The sequence below is a fragment of the Bufo bufo genome, chromosome 11 (assembly GCF_905171765.1).
Source record: "Bufo bufo chromosome 11, aBufBuf1.1, whole genome shotgun sequence".
In the NCBI taxonomy this organism is placed as follows: Eukaryota; Metazoa; Chordata; class Amphibia; order Anura; family Bufonidae; genus Bufo; species Bufo bufo.
The window spans coordinates 85,885,367-85,901,873 of NC_053399.1; the positions used below are offsets into that span (position 1 = coordinate 85,885,367).

A 16,507-nucleotide genomic window follows, 5' to 3' on the forward strand; every position below is an offset into this window, starting at 1 on the left:
AGACATTTCAGGCTCTAGCCAACTAAGACACACCGTGACCTTTAAATTGTTAGATAGGTTCTACTGGGTGCTGAAATGTCATAAATGTGGACATAAACTGTTTGGGTATGCTGCAGGGTTCAAAAAGGAAAGATCACCATTCAGATTTTGCAGCGCAGAGATTGATGGATTGGTTTATAGGCACCATGGTGCTTTCGAACAGCTTCTGGGGTACCAGTGCAGCCATATTATGAGAACTATGGGAGTCACTTACAAACAGATATATGCCACTTTTTGGCGTATATCTATCACAGATTGAGACGCAAAGGTTATTTGCTCTGCAGTCTTCGACTTTTTCCCCTTTTCAACAGCTAATGCCAGGTCTAAAAAAGGGATTATGGCGTGGGCAGGGAAAAGGGTGCCTGTTTTACGCATGGAAAATGGTCCAAATCGACACCAGCAAAGGAGCGGGAGTAGTTTTAGTCAAGTGTAAAGTCCGCCTAAATTATATAGAGGTTGCTGCCTCTACATAACTTAGGCAGATGAACCACCACCCGATAAACTAAACGCAGCAATTCTGTCATGGCTTTTTGGATTTCGTTATTTTTTTTGTAATGTTATTTTTATTTTTATAGCCTATACAATTGCACAGATACCAACTTTGCTACTATTTATTAGTATTTTTCTGGTGATGGTCTTGTGTGGGGGCTCATTTTTTTGAAGGATGCGGTTACTTTTTGATTGCTCGATATAATGGTTTTTATGAGAAATGACAAAAAATGGCTGTTCTGGCACCACCATATTTATTTAGTTTTTACAGTGTTCACCTGATGGGGTAGATCATATTTTTTTTTTTTTTATACAGCTGGTCGTTACAGATGCAGCAATAACTGATATGCCTATTTTTGTTTTTTATTAGGTTTTACACAATAAAATAATTTTTGAAAAGAGAAAAAATACTTTTGTGTCGCCATTTTGCAAAAGCCATATATTTTTTATTTTTCTGGGGATAGTCTTGAGGGGAGGCTAATTTTTTGTGGGATGAGGTGGTATGGTATCATTTCTGGGTACTTTTTGATTGCTCCTTATTATGCTTTTTGTGAGGCAAGGTGACCAAAAAATGGCTGTTCTAGCACAGTTTGTATGTTTTGTTGTTTATGGAATTCATCTAACAGTATATTTCAAGTAATATTTTTTATGGTGAAGGACGTTACATACGCTGCAATACCTAATGTCTATTTTTTATATTTGTTCGGTTTTATACAATAAAAACCTTTTTAAAAAAAAAAAAAACATTGATTGCCTTATGCCCAGGCTCATTTTTTCCAGTATGAGTTGACGATTTCATTGGTATCATTTTGAGGTACATTGTACTTTTTGATTGCTCGATATTACACTTTTTGTGAGGCAAGGTGAATAAAAAATGGTTGTTTTGGCAGTTTATTTATTTTTAAGGCGTTCACCCGAATGGGTTGAGTTGATTGTTATGCACATAGGAATACCATTTTTTTTAATTATTATTGTTAATGGTTTGATGAGGGGAAAGTTTTTTTTTTTTTTTCTTCGAAATTATTATTTTTTTATAAATAAAAAAAATTCCCACTATGAAACGTTAACTTTTGACCATTTGCTCCCTGTTTCAATACATTACAATATTTGCTGTTTTGTACCGCATTAAATAGACAGTTCACCTAGGGTCTCATAGCCCTCCATAGCTTGCCGGCCCCAAGGCCTTTGCAAGCTCTGGGGCTACCATGAAAACCATCAGCCCCATATCACTGCAGCATGGGGAGCTCATGGAGAGACAGACAGAACCCCCTTGCCCAAACTAACTGTCCCTCTCCCTCTTAGAAGGCTGGTACTGTGGCCAAAGCGCTAGTGTATCAGAGTCTGTGACAAAGTCATCTGGCTGACTCCCTGGTCAAAGACTGGTGATCCAGGGTCTGTGGTAGAGTATCCCCATTTCAGCATCTTCTTCTAATTACTCATGCAGTCTGACAGAGGCTTTCCTACTAAATGCTGGTCCCAATCTGCAGACCATTAGTGGCTCTGACTACTCTCCTTATATACAGTTTCTAGCTAAACTAGAACCTTCTAGTATCAGGGGTGGAGTGGAGAAGTACAGCCAAAACAGAAACAATGTTACAAATTTAGTCTGTCATACACTCACCTAAAGAATTATTAGGAACACCTGTTCTATTTCTCATTAATGCAATTATCTAGTCAACCAATCACATGGCAGTTACTTCAATGCATTTAGGGATGTAGTTCTGGTCAAGACAATCTCCTGAACTCCAAACTGAATGTCAGAATGGGAAAGAAATGTGATTTAAGCAATTTTGAGCGTGGCATGGTTGTTGGTGCCAGACGGGCTGGTCTGAGTATTTCACAATCTGCTCAGTTACTAGGATTTTCACGCACAACCATTTCTAGGGTTTACAAAGAATGGTGTGAAAAGGGAAAAACATCCAGTATGCGGCAGTCCTGTGGGCAAAAATGCCTTGTGGATGCTAGAGGTCAGAGGAGAATGGGCCGACTGATTCAAGCTGATAGAAGAGCAACGTTGACTGAAATAACCACTCGTTACAACCGAGGTATGCAGCAAAGCATTTGTGGAGCCACAACACGCACAATCTTGAGGCGGATGGGCTACAACAGCAGAAGACCCCACCGGGTACCACTCATCTCCACTACAAATAGGAAAAAGAGGCTACAATTTGCACGAGCTCACCAAAATTGGACTGTTGAAGACTGGAGAAATGTTGCCTGGTCTGATGAGTCTCGATTTCTGTTGAGACATTCAAATGGTAGAGTCCGAATTTGGCATAAACAGAATGAGAACATGTATCCATCCTCTGATGGCTACTTCCAGCAGGATAATGCACCATGTCACAAAGCTCGAATCATTTCAAATTGGTTTCTTGAACATGACAATAAGTTCACTGTACTAAAATGGCCCCCATAGTCACCAGATCTCAACCCAATAGAGCATCTTTGGGATGTGGTGGAATGGGAGCTTCGTGCCCTGGATGTGCATCCCTCAAATCTCCATCAACTGCAAGATGCTATCCTATCAATATGGGCCAACATTTCTAAAGAATGCTATCAGCACCTTGTTGAATCAATGCCACGTAGAATTAAGGCAGTTCTGAAGGCAAAAGGGGGTCCAACACCATATTAGTATGGTGTTCCTAATAATTCTTTAGGTGAGTGTATACCTGTATAGTGTTACAATCCAAGTCTATGGGAATGACTGACAGTTTTTCTAGACATAAGTCTTCAGGCACAGCATAGATAAACCAGTCAAAAGGTGAATCTGTTTGTTTCCTCTCCAAAACTTTGCATAGGTGGAAAGTCATAAATTCTATAGGTATTAGCTGGCTGTGCATTAAGCCATTCCACAGTGCAGTGCAGATATAGTACAATAACAGTGCAAATGAATAGGATATATTACAATAAACATATAGAATGCAATTAACAATATAAAACAGTTATAAGTGTACACAACATAATAAATCACAGTGTAAATTCCCTTTAAAGTGCAATAAAGTAGTGAGTCGATGGCTTTGCATAGCAGCAATAAGGGTTAATATTCGTAAACATCCTTAGTCCAAAGTACCCTTGACCAATGGCACTATAGACATCAATATTGAACTCCTGAAAATCCTCTTTAATGGGTTTTGAAATAAAGAATTTTTAAGACAAATATATTTTTTTCTAATTTCATTTTTTTGCCATATTGATCTTTTTTATACAGTCGAATCAAAATTACAGGTATCTTGTTTTTTTCTTGCCAGTTTATAAGGAAAGATTGAAACTTTTGTTATTTTTTACACTTTTAAAGAAGTTTAGTACATAATCTTCTATTCTCCCGAAAAGAATGATACCACATGTGTGCAAAGACCATTACTTGTCTCTTAAAGGAGTTATCCCATGACTAATGTAAAACATTAACATCAGACATCATATAGTATATGACGGGGTTTTTCTAACAAAGCTAGAACCAGCCCTGTACCTCACATGGGTCCAGAGATCTTCTCATTCATTGCTCTGCTAGATTTATATCAAGCTGACAGCTTAAGGGGAGTGTCTTTTCTGCTACATATAGAGGGTGTGTCCATGCTCTCCCTATCACAGCTCAGGAAGTAATGGAAGGATGAAACTGAGCATGTGCGGCCATCTCAGTGAGTAGGACTAAGATATAAGAAAGAAAAAAACTATAGGTGGCGCTATATTGAGTAACTCAGTATGCTAAAGTTTTAATTTCATGCAATTAAAAAAGGATTCAGATCCAGGTGCTGGTTTGAAAACTGTTGAATATTTTTGTGGAACAACCCCTTTAATGTAACCATTAAAGCTCAGAGCAAGGTTCCATCTATTTATGTAGGATTTTTTTTTGCCTTTTTTTCCCTCTGGTTTAATTTTTTCAGGGAAGTTTCCATTTTGCATGATTTGGGCACCTGGTGAGATGGGACACTGGCTTTCTACATAGGGCATCAATTTTACCATGGCTACACGCAACTGCATTGGAAAATATGAAGCTTTATTTTTTTTTAATTCTGAGTTTTTATAGGAAGGTGAAAATAATGAAGTATAGCGCTCATATTTTGCACTATTGTTGTCATGTTAGTGACACATATATACTGTAACCCTTCCAGTTTTTGGCACTTTACTAGGATAAACATGATTTGATATCATAAGCCACTCTGGAGTGGACTTTGTATAGTAAATATTCAAGTTTCTACTACTACTACTTTCATAATGACAAGGTACTCCATGTGGAATTATATGAGGCTTCAATATGGCACCATATTGTGGAGGTATTTTGTCCTAAAAAGCAATGCTTCTAGAGAGAAATCTCTTTGCAGATTAGCATCTAATGCAGCCTGCCTGTTATATTGGAGGCTTGTGGTTCCACTCTGCTCACCTCCGCTCATCTGCTCTTGCATCCCAGACACATCAGCCTTCCTCTGCTCCGTAGTGGTACATTTTTACTTTGCATTTTCAGCCATGGCGACGTGTTGACTAACCTTTGTTTTTTTTTTATCTGCAGTGTGCACTTGGAGGTGTGCATGTCTCCATTTTGTCCTGCACTCCTACTAACTAATCTTTCCTACAGGCTGATTTTAAATTTGTGCGGTATAAAGCAGAGTCCTGCTCTCCCTGAATGTAAGGGAGGTTTGCTTACACCAGAAAATATAGAATTGGCTTAGTATATAGGTGAAGCGTGTCCTCCCTAAATTAATTGGAGGCCGTTTGGTACTGTAAGAGGTAGCATTTAGCAAAGGTTCTTGTCCAAAAGAGGTCACCTTGCCGTAGTGGACGGGCACAAATAATTTTGATCAAAATGTGTTTGCTAAGAACCTCAATCTTACTTACATAGTGAGTATAGCGTTAGTTTATATACCATATATTTTTTCATATAAGACACACCTAGGTTTTAGAGGAGAAAAATAATATATATTTTTTTTAATCAAACCTAAGCTCAGAGCGCCAATCAGAGACCCAAAGTTAATCAGACCTCAGAACACACCCCCAATGTTAATACGTCCCCCAATCAGACCTCAGATCATTCCTCCATATTAGTAAGTCCCCAAATCGGACCTCAGATCAGACGTCCATGTGAATGACCCCCAATCAGACCTCAATAAGTACCCCAATCAGGCCTCCATGTGAATGACCCCCATGCTCAGATCAGATTAAAAGAGAAAAAAAATCAACTTTCCTCTTCTGCTCGCCGGACGTCACCACCATCCTGTCATCCAGTGCTGTTCTTCCTGCCGCGTGCTGTACTGTGATCCAACGTCACACAGCATGAGTTTACATGCATGAGTTTTCATAATGGAATGGTATTCGCCCCATAAGACACATTGATATCTTCCCCCCACTTTGGGGGGCAAAAAGTGCGTCGAAAAAAACAGTACGTTGTGATCATGTATTTTTTGTACAGTATGGAGATGCTGTTGCATTGTTTGTTTTTTATATCTTTCCTGCAAGTCTCCGCTACACAATTCTCCTTTGACCCATTCATTCTTCTTGAGTACTCTATAAATCTGTGCAAAAGACAAATATGTTTTTGACAATAAGAGGAAATTAAACTTCGAGCTTGATGTAATACAAGTATGTCCAGTCATCCTAATCATACGCTGCTGTCACAACAATCTTTTTGCTGAATTCCATTTGATGGATGTGCTGAACTACTGTATAATAAGCCTGGGTGCACTATCCTGCTGAAAGAGGATGCTTTGAAGATATATACCTAACCTATAACAATGTTGTCAGCACTGTATGTGACCAAGTAGCATGGAGATGAGTGCTAGGACTCATGGTTTCCCAGCAGAACATTCTCCAGATCATCATGCTGCCTCCACTGGCTTCACTCCTTCCCATAGTGCATACTGGTGCCATCTTCTTTGTCTAAGTGATACACATACATCTGGACATCAACATGATGTAAAACAGTTGTGATGCATCAGACCATTGCGACCTACACGTAGCTCAGGCCCGATTCCCACATGCTCATTGTTAGTACTTGATACATCAGACCAGACTACTTTCTTCCATTTCTACCAAGTTGAGGTCTGATTCAAATAAGTTCTTTTGGCATTGGACAGGGGTCTAAAAGGGCACAGTGCCTGGTCTACACCATACAACGTTCTACCTATGCTCAGTCTTCTGAAACTTCTATATAAAACTCAGCAGTGACTTTTTCACTTTCAGCAATTTATGCTACAGTATCTCTTCTGTGGGATGGGATCCTTACAGTGGCGTAACTACCGGGGAAGCAGGGGAAGCGGCTGCTTCGGGGCCCGGCGCCCCGGCAGCGTGTGTGACAGTTTATTTTCAAGTTAATTAAATATGATCGATTCTTAATGTTCAGGGCCTTTTCACAGCTAATGTGATCTAATCTTACTGTCTCATGAAGTTTCCTGATGTGTCTGGGATTCGAACCCACAACCTCCATGTACCATGTATCAGAGGCAAAGCATTTACCCACACAGCCATAAGGGCTGCATTGCTACTGATTGAAAAAATATGAGACTTCTACTGTTATAGCTGGCTAAGTGTACATCTATACACATGACAGCTGCCCCAACACAACCAGCACTGCTATATCTCTATATGATAGCTGCCCCAGCACACCCAGCTCTGCTACATCTAATACACATGACAGCTAAACCAGCACACTCTGCTCTACTATATCTCTATATATGACAGCTGCCCCAGCAAACCCAGCTCTGCTACATCTATACACGTGACAGCTGCCCAAACACACCCAGCTCTGCTACATCTATACACATGACAGCTGCCCCAGCACACTCAGCTTTACTATATCTCTATATATCTATCTACTGTATAGCAATACTTAGAGATATATAGATGTAGCAGAGCTGGGTGTGCTGGGGAAGATGTCATATATAGAGATATAGTAGAGCTGAGTGTGCTGGTGCAGCTGTCATGTGTATTAGATGTAGCAGAGCTGGGTGTGCTGGGGCAGCTATCATATATAGAGATATAGCAGAGCTGAGTGTGCTGGGACAACTGTCATATAGAGATATAGCAGTGCTGGGTGTGTTAGGGCAGCAGTCATGTGTATAGATGTACACTTAGCCTGCTATAACAGTAGAAGTCTCATATTTTTTCAGTCAGCAGCAAGGCAGCTCTTATGGTCGTGTGGTTAGGTGCTTTGCCTCTGATACAGAAGGTCGTGGGTTTGAATCCCAGCAGAAACTTTTCTGAAATACAAGCACTGACTCCATATATGGACATACAGGGCGGGACACAGGAAGAGGCTGCGTCGCATCGCTGACATGGAGGTAAGTATAAGTGTTTTTTTTGGCACCTGATACTGGCACATGGGGGGGGAGAGGCACCTGACACTGGCACATGGGGGGAGAGGGGTTGGCACCTGATACTGGCACATGGGTGGGGGGGGAGAGGCACTTGATACTGGCACTTTTTTTTTTGGGGGGGGGAGATGGCACTATGATACTGGGACATGGGGGGAAAGGAGAGAGGCACTTGATACTGGCACGTGGGAGAGGGGGGTTGGCACCTGAAACTGGCACATGGGTGGGTTTGGCACTATGATACTGGCACATGGGGGGGGAGAGGCACTTAATACTGGCACTTTTTTTGGGGGTGAGATGGCACTATGATACTGGGACATGGGGGGGGGGGAGAGGCACTTGATACTGGCACGTGGCGGGGGGGTTTGGCACTTGATACTGGCACATGGGTGGGTTTGGCACTATGATACTGGCACATGGGGGGAGAGGCACTATATACTGGCACATGGGGGGGTTGGCACTATGATACTGGGACATGGGGGAAGAGAGAGGTACTTGATACTGGCACATGGGGGGGTTTGGCACTATGATACTGGCACATGGGGGGTGGGAAGGAGAGAGGCACTTGATACTGGCACATTGGGGGGGGGGGAGATGGCACTATGATACTGGGACATGTGGGGGGGAGGAGAGAGGCACTTGATACTGGCACATGATAGGGGGGCATCTATGGGGACACTTACTGGCACATTATTGGGGGGCATTATGGGGGACACTAGGCCGGCAGCCTATCAGAGGCCGGACACTGAAGGGCATCTACTGGGGCACTATATATGGGGCATTTTATACTGGTACATTATGGGGGGCCCTTGCAGGAAGGGGGGAGAGGAGCACTATGGGGGAATTTACTGTGGGCACTATTTAGGGGTATTTTATACTGGGACATTATGGGGGCACTATGGGGACATTAGCTCAACTGGGGGCATTACAAGGGGGTATTTTTGCACTGTCACATTATAAGGAGAATTATTTCTACTGGGGGGGCATTATGGTGGGCTTTATTTCTCCCCCATGGTATGAGCCCCCTAGTAGCAGCACCAACCTCTCCCTGCTCTGCTATTCCTCTGCCCCTTCTCCAAATCCTTATTATGAAATTTTTCTCATTAGGATAAAGCACAACATCAGCTCCACCGAGTCCCCGAGCCAAGTGTGGAAGTGGCGTCCGAGATCCCAAGGGCCAAGTAACTGTAAGTTTTCATATGAAATATGTTTGTTATACACATATAGCCTACACTGTGCCACACAATATGCAGTATACCTCTACACAGTGCCACACAATAGACAGTATACCGCTACATTGTGCCAAAGGAGTGGGGTTTACACAGGATGAGGGAGGTGAGAAGCGCGCTGGGAGGGCCCTTACAAATATTTGCTGTGGGGCCCAGTCACTTCTAGTTACGCCCCTGGATCTTTAGACTTGTCATTTTTTCCTGCTTCTATCAAATCAAATTTAGAAACTGACTGTTCACTTGCTGTCTAATGTATCCCAACTCTTGAGGATGCCATTATCACAACATAGTCAATGTTACTCATTTTCCTTGTCAGTGGATTTAGTATTCTGGTTAAAGGGGTTGTTGACCTATCCTCAGGTTAAGTCATCAATATAAGATCAGTGGAGGTCAACACTCAGCACCCCACTGATTTAGCTATTTTCTGGCAGCTGCTGCACCATAAACTGAAGGCAGAAGGCTCCATACACTGTGCAGTTTCCATCACCATCGTTCTGCAATTCAGCTCCTATTAATTGAATGCAAGCAGAGTCTGCCCTGTTTCACCCTGGGCGTTCCTTCTCCCAGGCTGTAGCGCTGTCCAAGTTTTTTTGTCTCCCAGACTGTGAGCTCTGCGCTGCAATTGGACAAGGAACGCCTTGTCTGGGAGAAGGAACGCCTAGTAGAACCAATTCAGTGAAGATACTGGAGGACACAGTGGGCGAACGGAGCTGCGCCCCGGAATAATAGTAAGTGCAGTGAGATCCCTGGGCGCCGCTGTATGTAGCCTGATAATTATCTTACAATGTTTGGACCGATGAAAGGTCCTCTTTAAGTCAGGGGTGTAGCTAAAGCCTCATAGGCCCTGGTGTAAGAGTTTAGCAAGAGTTCAGCTTGGGCCCCCCTTCCCTCAGTACTTTGTGGCCAGGGGCAGGGAAGCACATAGCCTTTGTGCTGCTTGAGGCAAAAATTAAAACGGCACCCCTTCCCCCATGCCAAATTCTTGACCTGACCCCTTCCCTCCAGCCAGAGGTGTAACCTGACCAGCATGCGCTTTCTATAATACCAGTGTCTTCTTATGTGGCACAAGGGTCTTTGGGCCCCCTCAGGTTCCTGGGCCCAGTAGAGACTGCTACCTCAGCACCACCTATAGCTACGCCCCTGATTACAGTGTATGGAGTTATCTGCTACCAGCTCAGCACAAGGTATAGTTTTCAGGGTTGGCGGCTGCCCACGCAGCTGATCGGTGGTCGTGGCGGGCAGGTGGTCCCCTACCGATCCGTTATTGATGAACTATTCTGAGGATAAGCCATTAATAATTGTAGGCTGGAGAGCCTTTTTAAGCAGGATAGATGCAGTTCTATATATCAAATTTTTAGAATGGAACTTTTAAACTAAAATTACACCGCGCAACAATGATTTTGCTACTGAGAGAAAAACATGTGAATTATACTAAAATGAGCGCGCTGATTCCAAATATGAACTCGGAATTTGCCTGACTCGTCTAGATTTTAAAGTACATGCAAAGCCTATTCAGTTATAATATTAATGCATTATATTGGAGATATTCCAATGGACATGTCCAGACCTGTTCGGACGCACTCAGGCTAATGTCAGCAGTAAGTATATAAGGCAAGCTGGACAGATTTTGATAAAGTATTCTGTTACTGTGCTATCAGTTTTGAAACTTAAGATGGATAAACGCAAATGTGTTAACGATCCAGACAATTTCTGCTACACATGTGGCAAATACACTACTTATGATCAGCGCAAGAATCTGACAAAGCGAGTGCGTCTTGCAGCTTGGGATGCATTTGTGCTAGTAGTGCAGAACTTCCTTGGGAACAGACGAGCTGCAAACTATGCTGAATTAGTAGACAACATGCTTACAGCATATGAACAACTTGGCTGCCTAATGTCAATGAAAGTGCATTTCTTACATTCCTATCTTGACTTTCCCCCCCCAATTAGGGACACAAAAGTGACAAACATGGAGAGCGGTTTCATAAAGATATTTCTACAATGGAGAACAGGTATCAAGGCCGCTGGAATCCCAACATGATGGGGGACTACTGCTGGTTTTTGGAACGGGAAAATGTGACCGTTCACAAACGCAGAAGCAGATGCCTGAAGCACTTTTAACAGTAATGGACCTTGCTCAAGTAAGACTTTTAAACTAAAAAAGGAGACTTTTTGAAATTTTGTTATTCCATTACATTTTCATACAATGTTTACTACGTCAAACTTTGATGTAGATCAGGTGATTGTTGGAGTAAAACTCGTTCTGTTCAAAAGTATTCAATGCTTTACAAGTGCTTAATTCATTTAGGCATACTTATTGATAGCAACATTTTGTGCCGTGTTACAATTCTGACTTCGGATTTGTAATCCGCACACTCGATCTAAAGTGAACTAAAAGTGAAAGTTCTTTTAAAAGTTGCCTGGTTAATTTTCTTAAAGAATTTCTCACCTCCCTCTTTCTTAAAGTATAAATAAATGGGTTCAACGGTGGCGTAACAACGGTGTACATGAGTGCGAGAAATTTATCATACTGGCTGCCTTTTGGCCTGATGTATACAGCAATGACTGTGCCATAAAACAGACAAGCCACTATAAGGTGGGAGGAACATGTTGAAAACGCCTTCTGTTTGCCTTCAGAGCTGTCAATTTTTAATACCGTACTTATAATGTTAGCGTATAAAGCTCAGATTGTGATAAATGGAAACACAACGGAAAGAATTGCAGCTAACTGGGTGGCCAAGTTACAGAAAAATGGGTTGGAACAGGCCAAATTTTGCAAAGGAGCCAAGTCACAGAAGAACTGATTGATCTCATTGGGACCACAGTAGTCCAAAAGAATTGTACAAATTGTAGGTATTGAAGAAATGGTGAATCCGGCCAGCCAGAGAAATATAACTAATACAGAACAAAACTTCTGGGTCCTTAGAGTGGAGTAATGTAAGGGTTTGTTGATAGCCAAGTATCGATCTAAAACCATCAGGGCAAGTAGAAAGCACTCTGTCTCACCCAAAGCATTTAAGGCATACATCTGGATGAAGCTACAGGTAAGGATATGGTCTTGGTAGCTTCCATAAGGAGGGCTAAGAGTTCTGGAATTGTTACTGAGACAAACATTATCTCTAGAACAGCAAATGTAGTAATGAAATAGTACATAGGAGTACGAAGAGAAGGATTGAGTCTCACCAATATAATGATAGCAGTGTTACCAAATATACATACAACGTATGCCAGGACTGCAGCGTAGAAAAGGATGTTCTCAAATGTCTTAAAGTTAGAGAAGCCCAACAGAACAAATTCTGTTACTGTGGTTTTATTAGCATCTTGCATACTTGGATTAAATTGGGAAAAATATTATTATTTCATGTGTTGTGTGTATATATAGTTAAAGGGGCTTCTGAGATTTTAATAACGATGACCCATCCTCAGGATAGCTCATCATTATTGTCTGCCTTTTTCCTCTTCAGTCCTTTTCTACGGGGTCTTTCGTGCTGAGGCACCTTGGCTATGAAGGGTCTACAGCTCACACACTTGCTTACTTTAAAAATCTCACATATGATAAAGTTATTAGTAGCTGAAAAACAACATCAGGAAGGATTTTTTATGATTGTAGATGGAGCACTGAATACATTCTAATAAATGTTGCTTTTATAAAGAGCACAATCCCTCCGATGACATTATCCAAAAGGAATAACATATAGAACAAAGAGTAAAAATCTCAGAAGACAGAGACTTGCCAATGGTAATATACTTTATTCATTGATTTATTTGGAGCAAAATTAGAGCAGATTATTATTATTATTATTATTATAATAATAATGATTATTATTATATTATTATTATTATTATTTGATTTTTACTTTTAATTTTTGCATTATGTTGCATAACGTACTATGTATGTTTATACTCTATGACCTATAATAATAGAACAATCAAATAAATGACAAATGTAATTAAGGTGAGGTATTATTGCTAGGGCCATAGCCGGTCATGACCTTGGGGGCTGTACTCTACCATTTCATTTTTATTTGACTGTCGAAGATAGCTGAGTACAAACACCTGGCTATCTTGGGCATCCTCATAGAGTTGAATAGAGAATGACCGCCGCTCAATTCAATTGAGGAACACAGGCCCTCATTTTTGTTATTGGCAGTGGCCCCAGGAGTTGGGCCCTCAACGATCCTGCGGATAAGCTGTTGTCATAAGACAGTTGCAGACAATACTCCATGTGTGGTCTGACTAGTAATTTGTAAAGTCCTTTCAGTTGAAGAGCTATAAAATTCCCTTGACTCACATTGCTCATTCCTGCTACATGTGAATGATGTGCTGGGAGCGGGGAGAAGTTTGCAATTCCTGGGGTCCCTGTCACCCTTCAAGTTCTGACCCTGTTGTATCACCAGGTTCCTCAGCCCCACCCAAAAACATTTCTACTCTTTACCCCTGTTTGCTAAGTGCCAGTCCCAGCTTATGAGTGCAGGAATCTGGGCACTTCTGCTACTGTCTAAGAGCTGACAAGGGCCCAGCTCTCCCACTGGGCCCCCTGTGCATATGTCAACCTCTAGTGGTTAAAAGGGGTCCCTGATCCAAACATTTACTTGATTTTTATGGTCGTAAAGTTCACCACCTGCTGGGAGTCTATTCTATGCTATGTGATTCAGTTAAATACTTCTCTGTCCTGTCTCCAGTCTGTTAGGCTATCTTGGCCATGACACTTGCCATGTGACTAATGATTTAGCACTGCAGCCATTGAATTGGGTCACAGAACAGCTCACAAGTTTGTATGACCATGACTCCAGAATTGTAATAAATGTAACATCAAAAGATATTACAGTATATAGGGTTTTTTAGGATGTCCACTCATGAAGTGTTGGGTGCATGTTTTTGGTGGGGCAATAACTTCCCATCCAAATGTGTACTACCAAGAAGATCAAAAAAACATCACACAGATGATGATTGAGGTGAGTTGTTATGCAAATTATGACACATTATTTTGGGTTACAAAACAACCATCAGGCATGTGGTAACATAGTATATTGGCATAGACTCAGGTTAAATATGGATGACAGAAGACCTTTTGAATTACTGAGGTCATTGATGACATGGCTCTTGGAAAAAGAATTGAAAAATCAATATCCTCAGATGGCAGTCGGCTTCGATTGTCCAGTAGAAGTGACGTGAGTGTAGACAGTATGTCACACTTGTGGCCCAGTGGGATAGGGAGTGGAGGAGAAGAGAGCTTAGTGCAGGAACCAGAGCACTACTGACAGGCAACTGTTTTTTATGCCCCTACAACCGCACCCTGCTGGCACATTTGAAAGGGGTTTACTGGTCTTCGAGAACCTCTTTAAGGCCCATTACAGTTAGGTTACTTCAGGGTTAAACTTTCTTACCCTCCATACTAGAAACAACTAGATGGGAATTTCATTCCCATTTCTAACTCATATATGTACTGGCAGAGTCAAGCAAATTATTCATCAAAGGTGTCAGGGATGTTATACAAATTGCTATTGTGTGCTAGGTTGACTGCTTGAAATAGACAACATAAAATCTGGAACTTTAATCCAAAAAGTATATTAACAGGTTGGATCTAAAATTGAGTTTAGTGGAATCTTGGGGCAGGAGATGAGAAATTTTAAAGGAATTGTGGCATTCTGTAGGGGGAAGAGAAGAGAGATGGGATATCCTTGAGATACACCATAACTTTAAAAATCAGAATAACTCCTTACTTGAGCCCTATTCATTCCAGTTATACAATTTTACTTCCATCTTTCTCTCTTGTTTTCTTTTTCTTTTTTCTTTTATGGTGCTGAGACAGTCAGAATATAAAATTTGTGAAATCAAGATTAGTCTAAAGTTCTGTAAATTCTAATAGAAGAGTCCTGATTTATAAGGGGGCAGAAAAACATTGCCTTCTACATTTTTCTATTCTTTCCAAAAACAGAAGCCAAATGATTCCTATTTTTTACAATAGAAGACTCAATGGCAACAGAAGAACTTGGTCTTAATGCATTTACACTGGAAGCACAGTTATATCCATCCACTTGGTAGGTAGGTTGGACGGACTTCTTCACATAAAGTGCATGTTGTGTCAACTGAGAATCTTGATAAATTGTCTAATAGTTTTTCTTAAGGTATTCTTCACCTCTCTATTTCTGAAAGTATAAATAAATGGGTTCAGGACTGGTATTATAACAGTGTACATGAGGGCAAGGAACTTGTCATAGTGACTGCCTTTAGGTCTGACGTACACAATAATAGCCGAACCATAAAACAGAGAAGCTACAATGAGATGGGACGAGCAAGTTGAAAAGGCTTTTGATTTACCCTCAATGCTTTCGATTTTCAACACAGAATATATGATATGAATATAAAGCCCCATGATGGTAAAAAAGGGCAAGACTGTAGCTAAAATAGCTGCCATAGTAGTCATCATGTTACTAATAAATGGGTCTGAACAAGCTAAATTCTGCAATGGTGCCAGGTCACAGAAGAAATGGTCAACCTCATTTGGTCCACAGAAGTCCAACAGAAAAGTAAAAATACTTGGAAAAAAGGAGACAAGAAAACCAAGAAACCACGGCAGGACAGCCAATCTATGACAAACTGGACTATTCATTATGGTTGAGTACCGTAATGGATTATTAATGGCTAGATATCGGTCAAAGACCATTAAAGCTAGAAGGAAACACTCTGTCTCCCCAAGAGCATTGAAGGCATACATCTGGACAAAGCAACCAAAAAAAGAGATGGTCTTCTTAGTCTGAATGATGATAGCTAACAGTTTTGGAATGGTAACAGAGGCAAACATTATCTCTAAGACAGCAAAAATACTGATGAAGAAGTACATTGGAGTCTGAAGAGAAGGCTCGGTTCTAACTAGCAGAATAATAGTAACGTTTCCAAAAACACAAATGATATAGGCCAGAATTACAACGCCAAAGAGTAAATGCTGAAATGAGTAGTAGTAGTAGGAAAAGCCCAAAAGAAAAAATTCGCTCACAGTTGTTCGGTTGATGTGCTGCATTTCGGATAGATTTAAACAACTGTCATATGTGAGAGAGTAAAAAAATGCAAAAGACAGGTAAATACAAAAATAGTATAGTATTTTACTATGCATATCCTTTCTTTTTTTTAAAAAAAAGAATAAAACAGGAAGAAGAAGAATATGAACCCACTGAAATATGTAAACTTTTGATCAGCTGAAAAACAGCCTGTTTCAGTTTATTTGTTGTTTTCATTAAATTGAATGCTCAAAAAATGTTTTGTCTCACTCCCATTTCTTCTTGTTGCATGTTGAAGCTCTACTTGGAACCTTGTTAAGATCCAGCCATGCTAAATATGATTTTTTGCCATTTTTCAAGTGGTCTTAAACTTTTTATCAGGACTGTATTACTGTGACTTTAACTAATCAAGGGAATAGAGATAAAACCGAGTGCTATCTCCATCAGCCCC

At 40.9% G+C, this 16,507-nt stretch overlaps 1 protein-coding gene and 1 pseudogene across 1 annotated transcript; both read right to left on the minus strand.

The window, feature by feature from the left end:
- Positions 1 to 11,399: 11,399 nt before the first annotated feature.
- Positions 11,400 to 12,277, minus strand: LOC120981505 (annotated as a pseudogene).
- Positions 12,278 to 15,143: 2,866 nt separating this feature from the next.
- On the minus strand, positions 15,144 to 15,980 carry LOC120981507 (olfactory receptor 49-like). The gene has a single exon (XM_040411043.1). The coding sequence runs from the start codon at positions 15,900 to 15,902 to the stop codon at positions 15,144 to 15,146; it is 759 nt and encodes a 252-aa protein (XP_040266977.1). The 5' UTR covers positions 15,903 to 15,980.
- Positions 15,981 to 16,507: the final 527 nt, after the last annotated feature.